The 19,288-nt window shown below is 45.2% G+C and overlaps 3 protein-coding genes and 1 long non-coding RNA gene across 4 annotated transcripts in view; 2 read left to right on the forward strand and 2 right to left on the reverse strand.

The window, feature by feature from the left end:
* The window catches only part of LOC306835520 (glycine N-acyltransferase), a 28,859-nt gene extending 11,094 nt beyond the window's left edge, over positions 1–17,765 (reverse strand). Inside the window, exon 1 of the mRNA XM_079362118.1 lies at positions 17,709–17,765. The gene's annotated coding sequence lies outside the window, so the exon portion shown is untranslated. The remainder of the gene's footprint in view (positions 1–17,708) is intronic.
* ephx5 (epoxide hydrolase 5) lies at positions 103–4,196 on the forward strand. Its single transcript, XM_079362111.1, has 10 exons — positions 103–116; positions 200–258; positions 399–612; positions 861–1,041; positions 1,123–1,332; positions 2,028–2,157; positions 2,410–2,621; positions 2,762–2,870; positions 2,946–3,071; positions 3,437–4,196. The coding sequence occupies exons 2-10, from the start codon at positions 236–238 to the stop codon at positions 3,636–3,638; spliced, it is 1,407 nt and encodes a 468-aa protein (XP_079218237.1). The 5' UTR covers positions 103–116; positions 200–235; the 3' UTR covers positions 3,639–4,196.
* Positions 4,246–6,964, reverse strand: mad2l1bp (MAD2L1 binding protein). Its single transcript, XM_079362112.1, has 3 exons — positions 6,506–6,964; positions 5,597–5,862; positions 4,246–4,988 (listed from the first exon to the last, which is right to left on the reverse strand). Exons 1-3 carry the CDS (start codon positions 6,921–6,923, stop codon positions 4,461–4,463), a joined length of 1,212 nt encoding a protein of 403 aa, XP_079218238.1. The 5' UTR covers positions 6,924–6,964; the 3' UTR covers positions 4,246–4,460.
* LOC306835523 lies at positions 7,520–11,426 on the forward strand. Its single transcript, XR_013780653.1, has 3 exons — positions 7,520–7,553; positions 8,737–8,819; positions 10,863–11,426. It is a non-coding gene; the product is annotated as an uncharacterized lncRNA (long non-coding RNA).
* Positions 17,766–19,288: the final 1,523 nt, after the last annotated feature.

Genomic DNA, 19,288 nt, shown 5'->3' on the forward strand with positions numbered 1-19,288 from the left:
AGTGCTCGTTTTGACCACCAGTGAGTCCCGTATCCGTATATTACCTAAGAGATCCAAACACAGGAGGAAACAAGGTATGTAGAAACATTAGACAGGTGTGTTGAAACATCAGACAGGTGTTGTGTTTAAAAGTTATTCTAGGCACTTCTGGATGTTTTGTGCGGAAATTGAAAGTTTGCTGACCTCTGTCCCAGAGCAGGTTTGACAGAAAAGCAGCTCACCTTTGGACCCCACCATGCAAAGACTGCAGGTGTTAAAGTAAGCAGCTTAATCAATCTTTCATCACCAATAATCAACATTTGTCCACATGCAGTAAGTTTTTTAATGAAATCAGAGCGGCTTCCATTTACAGTGACTTTTCCATCATCATAACTGTATTTTGTGCCATACTTTTGCAGGGAGGCTTTATTTGGCTTGGATCTGATCCAAAGGCAGGCGCTGGTCGGTTCAGCGGTTGCAGCAGGGGGACTTCTGGCCTACATAGTCCACAAAAGAAGACAAGTGAAAAGGATTCCTCTGGGTGAAGGATGGTGGGGAGCCGGAGAGAAACCGCTGACAGAGGATGTAAAAATCTACCCGTTTAAAGTGGAAACCTCAGATGAAGAAATCCAGGTCCTTTTGAATTTATTTAATTTGCAATATTGAATAGACCCACCGAGTCTGTTGCTTTGTCCACGTGAGGTGTGTGTGAACACCCAGATAAGGAGGATTTCAGGGGCAGTCCCTATAGGCGGAGAGCTCATGTTCAGACATGAGTGCATGTGTGAATGTGGCTGCAGAGGACGCCAAATTAAAAATGACATTCGATGAGTCAAATGAGCTGTAAGTGTCTCTGCTTATTTTGTTCTCTAATTCCACAGGACCTTCATGAGCGCATTGACCGAACACGCTACTCGGATCCTTTAGAGGACAGTCGCTTCCACTACGGCTTCAATCCCACTCACCTGAAGACAGTGGTTTCGTACTGGAGACATGAGTTTGACTGGAAAAAGCAGGTGGCAGTGCTGAACAAGTATCCACACTACAAAACTAAAATAGAAGGTACGCGCAGCCCTGGTGAGGTTTCAGATATCTGGACGCAGTTTCTGTTTTCTCTTCTCTTTTATGCGTTTTCTCTCGTAGGAGTGGACGTTCACTTCATTCATGTTCGGCCTCCACATCGCGAGAATCAGACGGTCCTGCCTCTGATGCTCGTGCACGGCTGGCCTGGCTCCTTCTACGAGTTCTACAGGATTCTGCCTCTTCTCACAGAGAGCCAGGATGGCGTCGTGTTCGAGGTCATATGTCCGTCCATCCCTGGCTACGGTTTCTCTGAAGCCCCTCATAAACAAGGTAAGAGAAGCAGTCTGGATACACCACTCAGAACATTTAAAGCCTCTTTCTCTTGACCTGATAACTGCTCTCATATCTGGCAAACCCAGGGGCGTCCAAAACGGCCTTCAAAGCCCCGCCTACCTTCTCTGGTCCAATCAGATCCAGAGCATTCAGGAGCAGAATCTAAAGTCTAAAACTAGATGCTGTTTAAGAAAAGGACAAAAAGAATAAACATTAGAAAAAGATTCAGACTTCTCCTATTATATATTCCAGTTGCTGGGTGGATTTAGTTCCTTAACAACACCAACTGTTTAATACTGATATTTAGCAAACAGACTGAAAGGTTGACTCTGGGTTAAACATTTTTAAAGTTGAATTTTGATATGAAATGTACAGTCCTCTTCCTCGCTCTGCTTTTCTGACTTGTGCAGCCTTGACAAGTTTAATTGCTTAAAAAAAGATTAAAAAGGTCAGGGTGGAAGGAAGCCATGTAAACTGCTTTAAGACGGATGTTTGTGTTGAACCTCTCAGCAGACTTCCTAATCTTCAGATATTTAGCGGGAACACAAAACAACAATGTCCCGGTACAATCCTCTGACACGGAGCTTCAGGGACCAGAAGCCTGGTGGGAAATGTGACCCCACGTGTGTGTGTGTGTGTGTGTGTGTGTGTCAGATTTTAGCTCCAGATGTTTCTCCTTGTGTCTCTTCCAGGGTTTAACAGCCTCGCCGCCGCCCGCATTTTCCTGACACTGATGGAGCGTTTAGGATTCTCCCAGTTCTACCTGCAGGGGGGAGACTGGGGCTCCCTCATCACCACCAACATGGCCCAGATGAAGCCTGAGTAAGACCGCACGCCTACAGCTCATCCCTGCAGAGGAATCTCCACCTCCCACTTGTTTCAGACACAGAAGGAGCCTTGTGACATTTCTTCCTCACGTTGTGAAACAGTGGCGGCAGTGTGAAAAGTTCACGGCTAAACAAAAACTGCTGACACCAGATATTTCTGCGGACTGAAGCACTTTCAGGATTCAGGAATGTTTCGCCCCAAAAAACAAATTCTCCTACTTTACGTGGCGTTTCTTTTCTCTTGCAGCTGTGTGAGAGGACTGCACTTAAACATGATGATGTCAAACAGAGGCTTCAAAGTGCTGCTGTCCCTCATGATTGGTCCGTATCTTCCCTTCCTGGTTGGCTTAAGCCGTGAAGACGTGCGCCGGCTCTTCCCTTTCTTTGAAAAGAACGTGTATGAAATACTGAGAGAATCGGGCTACATGCACATTCAGGCGACAAAACCAGACACTGCAGGTTAGAAACACACACACACACACACACACACACACACACACACACAGACTCTCGTGATCAAATTTACACACACCGTCATTCAAAGGAAGCTGCTGGAAATGATCCAGCTGGTGTTGAGGGATCTCTGTTATGTTTCGCAGGCTGTGGACTGAACGACTCCCCGGTGGGTTTGGCGGCGTACATCCTGGAGAAGTTCTCCACCTGGACTGAGAAGGCGAACAGAGACCTGCAGGATGGAGGACTGGAGAGGTACGAGAATAAATCAGACGTATGGAGATGATTCAGTCAGGTGACTCGTCGTTTTAAACGGATGCATTCAAACAGGAAATTCAGCCTGGACGACCTCTTGACCAACATCATGATCTACTGGACCACGGGCTGCATCGTGTCCTCCATGCGCTTCTACAAAGAGAACTTAGGGACTGACTTAAACAAAAGAGTGGATACAAGGTATGTGTATTCCCAAAAAAGGAAGTGGAGGGGGGGGGGCGACACGGCGTCTCCGCTGGGAGCCTGCACCGATTCAAATCCCTGATCAGAACCCTAAACCTCCGACCCTCCTCGCCTTCCTGTGATATTGTCTCAATATTTTTGTCTCCTTGTCTGAATGTGACTCTGGAAAGTCTTTGAGTGTTTTGAAGCGTTTTGGAAGATGACGAATGCAGCGAGTGGTTGTCAGGGAAAACTGCCAGTATGCAAAAAACCTCTTTATTCTGGTCCAAGCCGTTGAGTCAAACATGAATGTGTGTCTTATATTTTGCCCGGTGTAGATCTGTCATGATGTCAATCTGTCTAAATGTCATCTTCTGTTGCAGGACTGGGATTTTTGTCCCCACTGGACTCGCCGCCTTCCCCGAGGAACTGATGCACTGCCCCAAGTCGTGGGCGGAAATCAGGTATAAAAACATCTACTCGTACACCTTCATGCCTCGAGGAGGTCACTTCGCCGCCTTCGAGGAGCCGCGGCTGCTGGCCGACGACATCGTCCAGTTCGTCAAGAAGGTGGAAAAGTTGTGAAGCTAAAGCAGCGCTCGTAGACCCGTTTAATGACGTCAGTCCTTTAATGTTTCCAACACTCGTAATGAGACACAGCTGCACAATCCACGCGTTTCAACGTTTCATCTTAATGTCGGCTGCATCCGAAACTGCACGATTCAAGTCTTTATGTTTAAATAAATGCAAACTGATTACTGGTGTTATGACAGGAAATGCACGCCTGTGGAGATTTGCACGCACCTCGCAGGACGATGCAAAATATGACAGACACCTTTTCTGGTCCTTTTGATTGAATTGGATTGGACAGCCGAAGAGAGACAGGAAATGGAGGCTGGAAAGATTTGATTCGTATCTGTATTTTGCATCCTCTATTAAATTTCCACTGCAGACACTTCAGAGTCACACTCTGTTTGTGGCTCATTTTTACCGACTGTGTGCAGGACACTGAAGGCATCACAGATCTGAACACTTCAGCGAGGTGCGTGCGTCTCTTTCTCGGCGTAACACCGCCGTTCAACTGTGAACAAAGTGAAGATAAAATCTTTTGTTAAAGTTTGAATTAAAAAGTATTTGTTGTCAGTCTGGTGTGTGAGGTTTCTAACAACGCTCTTCATAAATATAAACATCCTGTTCTCAAACACATTTAATGCCATGACCACAAAGCAGAGAATTTAAACATGTTAAGTCACCTTATAAACATCTTCTGTTTTTCATGACACTTTTTAATTACAGGTAAAAAAAATTAAATCCATAATTCATTAAAATATTGACTCATCATCATCCCGCCCTTTTGAAAGACTGTTCACATTGAAAAGTAACACGCACACACAGAGAGTTGTCGGGTCACTTCCCGAAGCCTTTGATCGTCAGCGGCGCCTGAAACCAAACGTAATCCTGCCAGTCTGACTCCTCGACCTTCGGGTTCTTACGGGCGTCTGGATCGCTGGAGAGAACGATCACTTGGTTCTTCACGCGTGTCGGCACTTTAAATTGTAGTTTCGGGCGGAACCATCCGACCCCGCAGTCTCTGTGAGCCAGCACTAAGACCGCGGTGGCCATGAGGCGGACAGGTTTGCTGTCAGACAAAAGGTCGGCCACGAAAAGCGTGCGGAAGAGTTGCCGTAAGCAGGAGGAGACGCGCAGACACTGATCTCCGCCGGCCACTTCCAGATCCTCCAAGTTGACCTCGTACAGCTCTTTGGGGAGGACGAGTGAGCCGCCCAGGAGGAGCAGCACCCGAGGCACCCTGCTGAGGGAGAAGAGCGCCTCCAGCTGCTGCAGCACCTCCTCCAGATCCTGGAGGGTCTGTTGACACTTTCGCCAGTCTATGTCGGCAGACGGCGCCGGTCTCCGGCTCACTACGTCTTTATCCTGTAAAGAAGAAGAAGAAATCAACAACGCCACCTGGTAGCAACACGGGTGTGAAGTTAACGACAGAGGTGGCGTTAGACTCTCTCTTCGTTTTCCATTTTGACAAACTGTGTTATTATCCGTCACTTTATTTTACATGTCTATCTCTCGATCAGTCTCGGAAAACACTCGATGGACCGGAAAATGTTCTGTTGAACGCCACCTTACGTTACACGCTGCGAGCGAAGAGGAACGGGTAGTCCACCTTCAGACGGCCGTCAGTAAGCGCCACAATCTTGACCCGTCAAGTCAAGGTTTAGAAAGGGTCAGTCTATTTGATTTTTTAAACACAGGAAGAATTCAGACGGACGAGGGAAACAAACGAGTCTGTTTTAGGGCGACTTGTTTATTTGTATTTTTAGGGTAAATGAGATGTGATCAATGTGGACGCTCCAGGATGCTTTTCAATACCTGGTTTTAGTCTGCCTTTATTTAACGTGTGTGTGTGTGTGTGTGTGTGTGTGTGTGTGTGTGTGTGTGTGTCTGTGTGTGTGTGTGTGTGTGTGTGTGTGTGTGTGTATATATATGTATATATGATGGCTGTGCACCACGTCGTTCTTCGCTCTCACCTGCATCGACGCCTGCAGCTTCTTCTGCGAGTACACCAGCTGGTCGTACGTCATGGGCAGCTGCTGTCTCTGGTACAGGATGCACTTGAGGATCTCGCTGACGAACCGGCAGCAGCCGTCCTGGCTCACGGGGCCGGGGAAGACTACGTTCACGTGACCTTCCTCCCGTGCTCTCCTCACCACCGTGGCGTCCCTGTCCTCCGTGTCAGCCACTCTGGAATCCTGCAGAGCTCTCGGACCTGAAGCGCCCTCCTCTGTGGCGTTGTCTGTCCCAAACAAAGAGCACAGTCATTTCATTAGATTGAGGAATACGTCCCGCTTGCTCAATTTCAGCCAATTAAAAGTTAATGAAATCCGGCGAGGCCAGACTTCTAATGAAGCTGTTGTTCCCCTTCTCTCTCTAGAATTAAATAAATCCTCTCGTCTGGCTTTGGTGGAAGAATTACTCGACTAATTTCAGCAAAAAGAGGCTTTACCCCGCCATCAGAGAAAGACCTGCATTCACAAGTACTGAACTATAATGACATAAACAGTAATCATGATTCTTTTTTCAGATTATTACACACCATATGTTAATGTGCAAGGGAAAAATCATCAATACAGCACCTTATATAGCAGTTTTGCACAAGACCCCTAAGTGTTGATGTTATTAACAGCAAGTCATCGAGGAATAACTTTAGATGTTGACAAATGCACATGTGGTGAATCTTAACTTTCAACGTGGCTTAAATTAGAAATAAAAACATCTTTAAAATAGGATGTGAGGTATTTAAGATGATGCATCTTACACCTGATCAGAAAACATTTTAACACACTTTATATGAGCCAAATTCACCTGAAAAGGGCAGAATAATGTTTTATTTTAAGACAGGCTTATAAAGGGGGAAACTCATTTCACCTGTTTCCTACCTGTAGAGATAGTTGTTGTTGTTGTTAGCATAGCTGTGTTTTCTTTCTCCTCGGTGATGTTCACGTTGTTCTGTTTTAAATTAAGCTGATTTTCAGAGGAAACGCATTTAAATTCTTCTGTATTTTTCGCCTTTAAATGCGAGAGCTGTTCGGGCATTTCCGTCGGGACTCGGCCGCCAGGATTTGAGTCGTCGGGAACATTTTGTAACGTTAAGACTTTAGGTGAAATACCCGGATTCTCTCGTTTGCTGCCGCTATTCTCTGACGGAAACGAAAGGCGCCTCCTCGTTTTACCGTCTTCTTCGTTTGTTAAATACTTTTTTTTCGTATTTTCTGAGACTGAAATAGTTTTAAATATCCCCGAGTCTTCTGCCATAGTTTTGAATGTCCCCGCCGGTTCCGCGCCGCACTGCATCATGGGAAACGTAGATCGATGTAGTGGTACATTTAATGTGATACCAGAAAATAGGAAAAATAAGCTTCAACCTTTTAAACAAGGATCATCTGGCTTTCATTTTCACACATAAACACCTTAAAAACGAAATATTTGTGTAGAAATCATATCCTAGTTGGTACATTATTTAAAAAAAAAAAGTTCAGTAATCAGTTTAAAGGTCAAATTGTCTTTATTTATTGGCGGTGTGTTGACGCTCTGCTGTGAGTTTTCCCCCCGGTGTTTAAATGCAACGTATGACTAATGTTCAAATCAAAGATTTGAAATTTATAAAAACAAATTTGTCGATATTATTCACAGAAATCAATTTTACTGACAACAAGTGAGTTTATTTAGTGTATCAAGTTGTTTTAATAAACGTGCCTTTATTTTTACAGTCTGTGGTTTTTACTTTAATCCGGTAAAACACCTGGTGGACATTCGTTGTACCGCATGACTCAGAAGTCGCGTGTGACGTAGGCCGCTGCAGGTGTGTCCCACTCCTCCTTGAAAACAGGATCCTGCGGGATTAGCTGCCTGCTAGATTATTTGTTCTTTCTGATATTTGGATTAATCATTCTGTGCGAGTCTTTCCACTGAGCAAAATGTAGGTAAGTAAAATACCTGCTTTAAAAACACTCCCCACACCCACAGAGAAAAACAGTTATCCTCAAAGGTGATTGTTCGAAATATTGGTTTTTATGCATGCTTTCCTTGAATCCTTGAATTGCCCCCAGTAGACAAATAACGTTTTTTTTTAACTGAATTGATGTTTTTTAAACTAGTATTTTTTCATAGTTTATAAGAAATAGTGTAATAGTTGGAATTTGTGACCCCACGTGTCGCCAAGTTGAATAACAAATAAGGACATGTCCAACTGGTAACATCTGCTGTTGAATAATGAAGCCAATAGTCCTGCAGTTCCTCAAGTGTCCTGTAGAGGCTGGTTGCAGAAGCACAGGAAGTCACATACGCACCCATTGAAAAAAAGATTGTTTTTACAGCATGCTTACAGGAGTCGTCACCGAGATAAACATGTGAACAGTGCTTGGAGGGCTGCAGCCTCTAATTCACGATAAAGGGTCTAATTAAGGTCATTAAAGTACCTGGTTTTAAGGTAACGCCTTCTCTCGGCTCTCTCAGCAGTCTTACTTGGGTCAAAGTGCGCACCTGTCCTTTAAATTAGCCGTTTAATCATCAGGGACGCCCACGGTGTCACCATATATTAAAAAAAGTAGAATAACCCAGTGTGCACGTAGCGCTGCGTTAGAAACTAATGGATGGCGGCTTCGACCGCCGTCCCTCCTCTTCATTTATCTCCATGTGTCTCCCCTCTAATCAGAAAATGTGATGAGTGCAGCAGCCCGCAGCTTTTCTCCCCTCACCTTGCACAGCGGTGGAAATTTCACATTACCGGGGAGGTTTCTGCTCGTCTACTGGGAGACTTACGCAAGGTCATCAGCAGAGCCGCTGTCAACATCCCAGATAATTATATATGGCTCTTAATGCTTACTATCTGTTACTTTGTAATTAAAACAATAGGGCATGCAGCTCATAGTGGAATTGCTTTTATGCTCCAGTAAGTCTGTATCAGATGAGCTGTTGTTTGTGGCGCTCAGCAGTCTTTGCATGTGCTGAGTTGTGGTCACGCTGAAGCACGGCCACTCAAACTAATCGAACATAACAGGAGCAAAATGAAGTTGTCATTTTCGAGTACACTTGTGTGCAATGCTTTCTTTCTGTTCTGACTCTAAATGTGCATTTTCTTCTTTCTTTCTTTCTTTCAATACGACGGGAGGATTCATCCCACGCATCTGCGAAAACTTGTGCTGCAAGATCTTTGCGAGAAGCCTGAATGCTGCTGTGACCTTCCATGCTGAGGTCAGGGACCAGCACTCTTACATTCAAGTCAGGGAGGGTTAAATATCAGCAGATTTATTCATCGGTTCATTCAGATATCTCAAAACACCAGTTTAGAAAATTGTACAACAGATGTGTTTTTGTGTTTCCACGTATCGCTGGTTTATCAGATTCATGGACGTTTGAATTGTTAAGTGTGTTGAGTCTTGATTGGTCGGTCTCGTCTCTAAATCAAAGCAATTTCCCTCGTCCTTGTCTCGGTGGAGTCTTAATTTCTTTATCAAGACCCCCACCGAAAGGCCTCTTTCTAATAGATGGAATAACTTCAATTCATTTGGAGTTGGATGTTTATCCCCAGGTTACGGCTGCTAGCTTCCTGGTGTTACGTGAGGACACGCCCCCTGCACACATGATAATGGAGGAGGTGGAGACCTTTATTCCCTGTGATCGCTGCACCTCCATAGACTGTCTGCACGTCTCCGCTACCATCTGTGTGCTCAGATCAACCCATGTGAAAACAGCTTTAGTGTAGCAGAAATAAAAATAACCAGTCTATGTAAAATATTAGGGAACATATTTAAAACGGGTTTGTGTGTTCGACAAACAGCTGTAAATAAAAACATCTTTTGTTTTTGTGTAAGAAGCTGTGCTGTAGCCTACAGACATAAAAACCTGGAAGTTTGAATGATCTTCTTCTTGTGGTTTATGAAACACCTGATATTGTTACCTGTGTGACTTGTGATGGAAAACGACCTGCGGAGCTTCATCCTCAAGATATTTTCTGCGCCGTTTCATCGCTGACACGCTCGTGTGAAGCCTAATTGCGTCATGCTTTGCTTTGTTTCAGAATCAGAGTGATCCTTTAGCTACCCCCCCCCCCCCCCCCCCCCCCCCCAGCACTGAGCGAGGAGCTCTGCCCAAATCTACTTTGCATGTAATTTGTTTATTCATTGTCAATGCGAGCAGAACAATGCAGGCACAATAATTTGGCTTCAAACCTCCTGAACATCTATTTTCATAGTTGACAGTGAATAGGAACTGGTTTTGTTCTTTTTTGATTTTGTGCCATTCACATATCAACGCTGAGAACAGTCATTACTTTCTGCCTCTGTGCCTTTGTCTCAGATCTTGGATCAAATATTTATTTGTGTTTCTGTCTCTACATCAGTTATTTGGAGCTCTATAACGAGCTGCACCCACAGCCCGAGGGATGGAGCCCGCACACACAGTTTGATCCACAATGTGCAGATCTATACAAACACGTGCTACAAAACCAGAGTGACATGGGGGGTCTGATCCAGGCCGGAAACACCAGCCGCACCTTCACACCTCACTCCTTATTTCTTATCTAATTATTATAAGTCATTAATCATTTTGGTAAACACATTATTCATTCATGTATATTCTTGCATGTATTCTTCTGCATGTAAATATCCCCTTTATCCATAAAGGGGATATTCCCTCAGTACCAAACACGACTCATAAGTAAGGAGACCCCGCCCCCCTGGTGCATGTGTTAACAAACACATCAGGACGAGGACCAGACAGAGGACAGTCTCTGCAGACACGGTCAGCAGCACACATGTACGGAGGCCCAGGAGGGACAATGGAGCAGCTTCACTTTAGGAGAAGTCTGTATTTTATTTTGAAGGAGGAAGCTGCTGACTCTGCCTTTAACTGAGATGTTCTACAAACAGTTTTTTAGACCGTTTCTTTGTAATCTTTGTATCATTGGCTCCTTTTTGTCCCTTGTCAAGAATGCAGTTTGATCTTTAGCTTCTCTCCGCTTCCTCGTCTCATGCCAACAGCTTAAGCATTTAAAAAAGTGTCTCTTTACCCTCTTGTTGTTGGTAAATTCTCTCTAATTAGTCGTGTTTATCCGCGTTGTGTAAAGCTCATTTTAACTTCTAATTTCATCTTCAAAGTCTTTTGCATTTTTTACCATCTCAAGCAGCTCGCGCGTCGCCGTGATAACCGCTCAAACGCTGAAGTATTCCTCTGTGATGTTTCCTCTTTTGAACTAACTGAATCTCGCTCACTGATGTTCTCTCTCATGCCCTACAGACGCTGTTTGAGTCGGTGCTGCCAAGTGAGACGCCGAGTTAGAGCCACCTGGTCGACCTGGCCGGCAGCGAGAGAGAAGCGACGGGATGCGGACTAGATTCTGCCCCTGAATGCTGTGGATTTGATTGGACCAGAGAAGGTAGGCGGGGCTTTGAAGGCCGTTTTGGACGCCCCTGGGTTTGCCAGATATGAGAGCAGTTATCAGGTGAACAGGTGTTGCAGCGATGGAAGCGGGCAGTGGAACTGCTTCAGATAGAAGTGATTGTACCCGAGCTAAAAAGCCTCTGCATGTTTCTAATAAGCTCCAGCAGCAGAAAGCTGCTCAAACTAGGATCAATGTTGGAGATGAAACATGGAGAGAGGTTAGAACGCAGAAAGCTTTACAGACCCATGCAGAGCTGGCTAAACACTGAAGCTACAGTGTCCACCACATGCAGAGCTGGCTAAACACTGAAGCTACAGTGTCCACCACATGCAGAGCTGGCTAAACACTGAAGCTACAGTGTCCACCACATGCAGAGCTGGCTAAACACTGAAGCTACAGTGTCCACCACATGCAGAGCTGACTAAACACTGAAGCTACAGTGTCCACCACATGCAGAGCTGTGTGAGAGGAGGGGGGGAGCCAGCTCTCTGTGATGATTAGAGTTTAGACTGCAGTACTCATTTTAAACACTAGGGGGCAGCTCTCTGTGATGATTATAAATACTTTAGTTTCAAACTGTGCTGCAGCAGAATCAGCCTCTGGTTAACTCTCTCTCCCTCTACGTACGATTGTTTAATAAGCCTACAGAAGACTGCTGGGCAAAAGATGCTGAAGTAAACTGATGGATGAATTTACAGAATGGATTCATTGTAAAGTATTGAGACTGAAAAGAGTGTGCATATAGGGATGACAGAGTCTGAGCTGCAGGGCTTTAGGAGGAGACTTTCCACAGACCGACTGGAAATATTGAGTCTGAGTCATATTTTCTTTTTTTGTTTGTGTGACCTCTGAGCTGACCTCTTCGGAGGAAAGAAGCAGCTCTTCTTCCTTTACAGAGACTCTGTGCTGACCTGGATGCTCCGAGACAGTCTGGGTGATGTGCTTTATCACTGTGTGTTCTCACATGTTCATGAACATGTTTTTAAATGTGGAAGGGATCTGTTTATTGCATAATTCATCATATCACCTGAGGTTGCAAAAAGTAAAAGTCTTTAGTCGGTGGAACATGCTGGTGTTAGAAACACAAACCTGCAGGAATCTCCAGGTTGTTCAGAAGTAATAAAACAGGATTAAGCTGTAAACCTTGAAATCAGGTTGTTCAAATTCCCCCTCCAAAATCGAGTCCTGATGAAACCTTCAGTTTGTGTCGTTTCAAACTTTTGGGTTGGATTGGGAAAAACTTTGATCCCTAAATGTCGGGTTCATCTCGATCCCAGCAGAGAGCGGATTCTCCCTGAATCACTGGGACAAACGTTTCGCTAAAAAAAGTGAGATTTGAAGACATTTTAAATCATGTTTTGCAGCAGAATGCTTCTTTGCTTTGGTGAAAATGTGCAATAATAATCCTCTGAACTTATTTAAGGCTTTTCAGAATATCTAAAGATGACGTACTGAGAACAAAACAAAACAATGATACGGAGCCTTCGCAGCTTCCTCTCACGTCCGGGCCTTAAATTTGTAAAAAATATCTGAGACTCTATTTCTGTTTTACACACAGATTACTTTTGTAAAAGAAAGGTATGAGAGCAGCCTGTGGTGAAAGCAGAACAACATGTCATGTCGTCACAGTTTAAAGCAGCGTTTAGTTTTATTTAAATAATGCTCTGAACATTTCTCCAGCGTGTAAATCAGCAGGATGGGCGACTGTCTCGCTGCTCTTTAATCTGCTCTGACCTGTGACCGGTTAAACTGCCGGGGAATGAAGTCAAGTTGTCGGAGAGATTTTTATAACTTTCCATCTCTGCAGCTCGCTGCTCATCAACCCGGTGCACGCTCTCTCTCCCTGTGACCTCCACGCCGGCCGTTTCTCCTGCTGACGTGAACTACGTGGAAACCCTGTGCACTCATCAACTCTCCCACGACGCAGCGCTAAGCTGATCAGAGCGCCGCAGGAGGAGCTCACCGGGTCCTTCATTTGTTCAGTCCCACATTGAAGTCCTTAAAGAACACAGTGCTGTGATAAGTGTGCATACTGTGTTTTATTAAGGGTTTGATTTCAGGCCGTGCTTTCTTTCCTGTGACTGCAGGTGTCCCGTGGGGAGCCGTCTGAGGAGGAGGAGGAGGAGGAGGAGGAGGAGGTGAGTCATCCTCTGCCAAAGGAGAACGACCGTTCACAAGTTTTCACGTGTAAATAAAACACCTGTTATATGTTCTGCTCCCCTCAGGTTCCCTCAGTCACCAACCAGGGGAGCGAGGCTCTGAGAATCCTGCAGGTAAATCGGTGATTCGTTCATGCGTTTAAAACCTTCTTGAGACTTGCTGCCTCAAATGTGAACAGGCGGCTGTTTCTTGAAGGCCTGGTCACAAAAATCAACCTGAAGTCAGATGAAATGAGAGATTAAAAGAGCTTACTTAAAAAAGGCAAAGAGTGCAGAATAAAGTGGAGAAAGAAATGAAATGCAACACTGCCTTTATTAGACGAAAACGACGACTGTCGTTCTTTCACCTCATGTTGACCCTCAGGAGACCCCCCCCCCCCCCCCCCCCCACCTGATGCAGTCCTCCTGACGTTCATGAGGAACTGTCAGTAGTGCACGTGTGAAAACAGCTTGAGAGACAGAATCAGGAACTTGAGAACAAATCAACATGATGAAAAAAAAATACATTTATGAACTGTTCAACTTCTTTCTGTTTCAATTTCCTCTGTTTACAACAATTTTAAAAATCCTTCATGAACATGTTGTAAATAAGGAGAGGTGAGAAAGTATGCAGCTAGAGTCACTGAGCACACGGCGTCGCTGCTCGCAGTGAAGACATCCTACCACATGGTGTCACTGCAGGTCTTGTGAACATCATCAGCTTCTTCATGGAGGAGGAGGGAGGAATGTGAGTCGACTCAACCCGACATTTACGTTTAAATTTTAAATCTATTTAGATTCATATGGCGTCCAACGAGCTGACTTCTCGTAATGATCCTGAAGTCGGTGTGTGTGGAAGCGTTCGGGGACTTTCTGATGGAGACGCCTTGTCTGTTCTGTCTGTCTTTGTCAAGCCCCATATGGTTTCTCTCAGGCTGGAACAGACCCCAAGCTGCAGCTAAAAATGTCACTTTTGCCAAAGCAGAGTTTGTACTGAACACTTTTTGTGCTGTTGAATTTGTGCCCAACCTCCCAAATAACACCAAATGTCATCTGTTTGGGATTCGTCGTATTTGGCCGAGCCGCCTGTTGCATAATGCATCAAGCTGTGAAACACGCCAGTCAGGGAAATATGAGGTGAGCTCTTAATTATTCTTCATGGCAGAAGCTTCTCTGCAGCAGTTGAGGACGTGTTGAAGAGTTGTGTTCTTTTTAAACCACGCTTACCTTTTTCAGTGTGTCGTGTAAATGTGAAGAGTAACAGCTGCAGGTGACGCGTTCTTTGTTAAGTCGAAGGACGAGAGGTGTGGGAGGATTGATTTAGTTATAAAGTATGTTGGTACTTTATTAAAAACACGACCCACAAAAGGCCTGGCATGCACACACGCACAAACAGGACCAGTGGACATGTGTTAATGGATAGATGGGGGGCGGGGGGGCTTTGCTCAGTGGCACCTCAGAAGTACACGGGAAGTGACCTCAATCCTTTCCAGCAACCAGACCGACTTCCATACTTCAGTCCTTACCGGGTCTTGAACCAGCAACCTTCCACTTCCTCAACCCGAGTCCCTTCAGACGGCGCTGCTCGTTAAATAAATTAAATTGGGGGATCAATACTTGATGTTTTTGTTGCAGGCATCGATCTCGCTCGATTGATTTTTTTATTGGCATCATATCCAAGTTTAAAGATTGTGGTGCCGAGGGGACGCAGATGGCCGAGAGCTTGTGTCAAGCGTTGGGTTGGGAACTGTAGGGTTGCCGGTTCGAGTCCTGGCGCGGACCAAAGATAATCTGGAATTTGGTGCGGTAGCTGGAGAGTGTCCAAAGGATCGTGTGTGTGTGTGTGTGTGTGTGTGTGTGTGTTGCATGATGAGTGTTCTTATGTAATTTCTCTTCGGAGATTAATAAAGAAAATCTTCTTCTTAAGAACTTTCAAAATAAAGTTGAGGAAGCTGCACATTCTTAAGTGTTTTCCACCTCTCTTTTCCCCACATGGAGGATTTGTGACTTTGCTTCCTTGAAGTCGACCCTGTGTAAAGGTTTTGACTGCACGCCTGTCTGCTGCAGATGCGTATGATGGATAATTAACATTCTGACCCTGCGTGGTGGTGAGCAGGTGACATTTTGAGGCTTGACAGTGTATCGGAGCTCATTAGCAGCTGCCTCTGCTCCTAATTAAGAGGTCTTGATTATTGACATATGGCTCTTTTGTTTCTGACTGTCCTGCATGTTAATTAAAGTTACAGTGTCATGAATCTGTTTGCGTGTTCACGAGGTGATTTCATTACGCTCCGAGGCAACATCGCTCACCCAGAGAGACGGAGCTGAAAAAACACCACGCCGCTGTTATGATGCACGATGCGAGGTGACACCTCGGCGAAAAGGCCACAGGAGCGGTGACCGACAGGCTCATCGGTGACGCCGAAACTCTTAAGTGTTTGATGGGCGACTTTATGGATTTGACATTTGTCTTCCAGTACATTTGCATTCTGCTCAGGTGAAACTCGATAAGTGGGATTCCTGCATAGACTTATCACAAAGTTTTGGAGAGGCCGGCTTTAATATGCAGCACGCACACTTTGGCACTCGACAAAGGAAGTCCAGTCACATGTAGGGATGTAAAAGAAGTCATTTTATTTAAAAAAAAAAATGTACAAAGTCAATCAAGTGCAAACAGGCTGCAACAAAACAAATGATTTACATGATCAGAAATGCAAAAGGCCACACACACACACACACACACTCACAAGATATAGCTGATTATCTGTAATGTGATAGAAGTGCTCGTTATGACTGAGGCTTGTTGTCACTGATGGCTGCAGTGTCACGGGGAGACACTAGGGGGAGACGTGATCGTCCAGAATGAAGTCGCTCAAAGATCGGTCGTGTTACTGAGGCTGAGTTATGATCTTTAGATAATGCTTATTAATGCAATGTTTTTGTCAGCCACTGATTTTCTAATGCGTAAATCAAAAAATGTCTCTTTCCACATTATCGCCCCCTGTAGGTCTGGAGGCTTCTGAACTTCTCTTGTGATGACTGAATATGCAGCTTGCATTTGTTTTTTTTTATAGTTTCAGCATTTTGCTGTGAATTTGATTTAAATGCCTTTGTTTGAGAAGCACTGTTCTTGTTTTTTGCACTTGACTTTTTCATGTGTGTTTTTAATTTGCTCCTTTTGATTTGCAGCTTTTTTCGGCTTAAATAAAATCTTATGGGTCACTGAAGCAGTTTTTTTTTTTTTTAACACGCCAAAAGGAAATAATGGCTCAAATATTTTACAACCTCCATGGTTTTAATGCAGAGTGCAATCTCAAGCATACTTATTTTTTAAATTAAGAGCAGTGTAAGCCAAAGTCTATGAGATGGAGTTTTTCTTTCTTCCATTGTTGCTGAAAGCTAGAAGAAGATTTCCCGCTCGGGCCGCGAGGAGACGAGCTGACCAAGAGCGGTGTAAACAGAATTCTGTATTCAAAGCAGATTTAAAATGCAAAGTTATTCATCGTCAGCTTCCCAGATTGGTTACAGGGCATGTGGGGAAGAGAAAGTAATTAATATGAGATGGATTCCTCAGCAGCCTCTCACCAAACACAGTCGGCAACAGATTGGGAGAACAAAAAAGGCAGGAAGAGGGTAAAGTTAAATGTTCTTCTGCAGGGGTGTATACACACACACACACGCACACAAACACACACACTCTTTGCAAGTAGTTGTACTTCATAAGGGGAGTTGTATTCTGTTCCCCCGGCCTCCCTTTCAGGTCCCCGTGTAACGCAGCGCGGTGGGAGGAACCTCCGTTTAACTACGATAAAATAAAAGCAGAGTTTCTTTGATCCTTTGTGTTTCCCCAAACATGCAACAATCAGCACCAAGACACAACTTAGGCCTCGAATGCTCTGAGCCCGTCTCTGTTTAATGTCACTGCAGCTCGTACAGTCAGCTGTTATTCACCTCAGGAAGCCTTTGTAGTGTTTCAGACTCTTCACGTCTCCCCTTTAGCATGAAAATGTATCATTTACAATTTCCAGCTCGTGTTGAAGGTATGATTCATACCCCAACTAAAATCGGTGTGTCAACAAGAAGGTATTGATATGTGATTCTCACGAGATGCAGAGGAGGAGCCTGATGCGTCGTGATTAAAAACTGACCACAACAGAAGCTTTAGTCTTCTAAACGGGCCAGGTGGGAGCCAGTCCGACCTGTGGCATGTCATTCTTATAGACTGTAAATGTTAATAGATGAAGTCTAAGTGTAGTCACTCGTGTGTCCCTGCAGGGGGCGCTGGAGTCCCCTGTGTGTCCCTGCAGGGGGCGCTGGAGTCCCCCGTGTGTCCCTGCAGGGGCCGCTGGAGTCCCATGGATGGCGGTCTCCGTGCTGGAAATGCTGTCTCAGGCTAACTCTGAGTCAAGCTAACGACAGGCTGAGAGCTGGAGCTGAACACCTGTCAATCAGCTCAGCTACACACCTTATTGTAACTCTTATCCTTCATCCAATCAAAACTGCTGAGTCATCAAAACATTCCCCCCCGTACAGTGTGTGTGGATGGAGACATGAGCTAATCACACCTATTTGTTTTTTTTAAGCAGGCTGTAAACATGTTCATGTCTGCTGTAAAAACAGGCTGTTTGAATGTGTGTGTATGTGACTTCCTGTGCTGCTGCAGCCAGCCTCTAGTGGACACTCCAGGAACTGCAGGATTTTTTGCTGTGCAATTCAAACCCGCCTCAGCTCCAGCTCTCAGCCTGTCGTTAGCTTGACTCAAAGTTAGCTTGACTCAGAGTTAGCCTGAGACAGCATTTCCAGCACGGAGACCGCCATCCATGGGACTCCAGCGCCCCCTGCAGGGACACACGGGGGACTCATGCGCCCCCTGCAGGGACACACGGGGGACTCCAGCGCCCCCTGCAGGGACACATGGGAAGTCACTTAAGCTTCCTCTATTAATATTTACAGTTTATGGTTTGCATGCACCGTGCACTGCATGACTGATCTGTAAGAATAGGACCTGTGGCTTCGAGTTTGAGTATTGGACTCTGAACCACCAGTTATATTCACAGCTAATGGCTAACAGGCTAATGCCTGCAGTTTCAAAATGTATTGATGTTTTTTGCTTTGTGGGATATTTCTTTAAACTTGCAGAAAGGGAAGAATTTCACCTTTTCACGCGACAGGGCATTCAAATGCAAACTTCTTCTTTCAGCGCCGGCTTATCGGTTCTGCTGGGTTTAAGTTACTCCTCTTCGCCGGGCTGATGAGCGGTTAGGAAAGGATTGATTGGTATTCCCAGGGTGACTGTGTGTTTTTGAAATGCATATTAACCAAGTTGGGAACCTGAACTGTCAAAGAGCTGCGAAAAATCCATTAAAATTCTGCCCGACCACAGATGATGGCTTTTAATGGAAGCCTAAATGCTGCCCAGGCCCGGCTGCCGGTGCAGGCCACAGTTAATTACAGTATGCTCACCAGCTGCCTCAGTCTGAAAGCAGATTTCTTTTTGTCCTGGCAGACTGACAGACAGTCTGACTGGGTGTGGCGAGGAGCAACTTTCTCTCGGCGTGTGTGTGGACGTGAGGAGAAAATAAGAGGATCTCATCTGTTCCTGTTGTCTGAGGAAAGTGACACAGTGCATTAATCTGCCGGGCTGCTCCTCACCTCTAATGAAGTCTGTGAAGAATCCCTTTTAATTAAGTGCAGGGGCTGGGGTCGATGCCTCTCCCTCTTCATTAGAAAAAAAAAAAAAGGATTTCTCCCTCCTCGCAGCTGCCGATGAGCGAGGAGGTGCTGATGGCGGACGCGTCTCTCTCTTCACGCTCCAGTCCATACGAGGAGAGAGAGAGAGAGAGAACGAGTGGGAGGAAGTTGAAAGAGAGGGAACTAGTACATGCAGAGCGTTACCTCCACATGTGAGATTTTCTGCTCTGCCTCTTGGGGAGTTACTTATGATAATCCATGGCAATGTGAGGTTTTAGTCCAGCAGCTTAACAGAGGAACACTCACTCTCTGGGTTATTGAACCGCAGCCGTCGCCCCGGGTGGAAAAGGTTATTGGCCTTGTATACTTTCCAAGAGTGTAAAGTTTCTCTTCATGGCTTCATTCAGCGTGTCAGGTCATCCTGGGCTAAGTGCTTCGTTTCTTTTGTGCAT

Source organism: Symphodus melops (genome assembly GCF_947650265.1).
Source record: "Symphodus melops genome assembly, chromosome: 15".
In the NCBI taxonomy this organism is placed as follows: domain Eukaryota; kingdom Metazoa; phylum Chordata; class Actinopteri; order Labriformes; family Labridae; genus Symphodus; species Symphodus melops.

Bases quoted from the DNA above. Each gene is read 5' to 3' on its own strand.
- ephx5 (XM_079362111.1), top strand. From the start codon at position 236: ATGCAAAGACTGCAGGTGTTAAA. The intron at 613-860 runs GTCCTTTTGAAT...CTAATTCCACAG, and splicing joins CCTCAGATGAAGAAATCCAG to GACCTTCATGAGCGCATTGA. The intron at 1,042-1,122 runs GTACGCGCAGCC...TTTCTCTCGTAG, and splicing joins CTACAAAACTAAAATAGAAG to GAGTGGACGTTCACTTCATT.
- mad2l1bp (XM_079362112.1), bottom strand. From the start codon at position 6,923: ATGATGCAGTGCGGCGCGGAACCGGCGGGGACATTCAAAACTATGGCA. The intron at 5,863-6,505 runs GTAGGAAACAGG...TGTTTGGGACAG, and splicing joins AACAACAACTATCTCTACAG to ACAACGCCACAGAGGAGGGC. The intron at 4,989-5,596 runs GTGAGAGCGAAG...TCTTCTTTACAG, and splicing joins AGCTGCAGGCGTCGATGCAG to GATAAAGACGTAGTGAGCCG.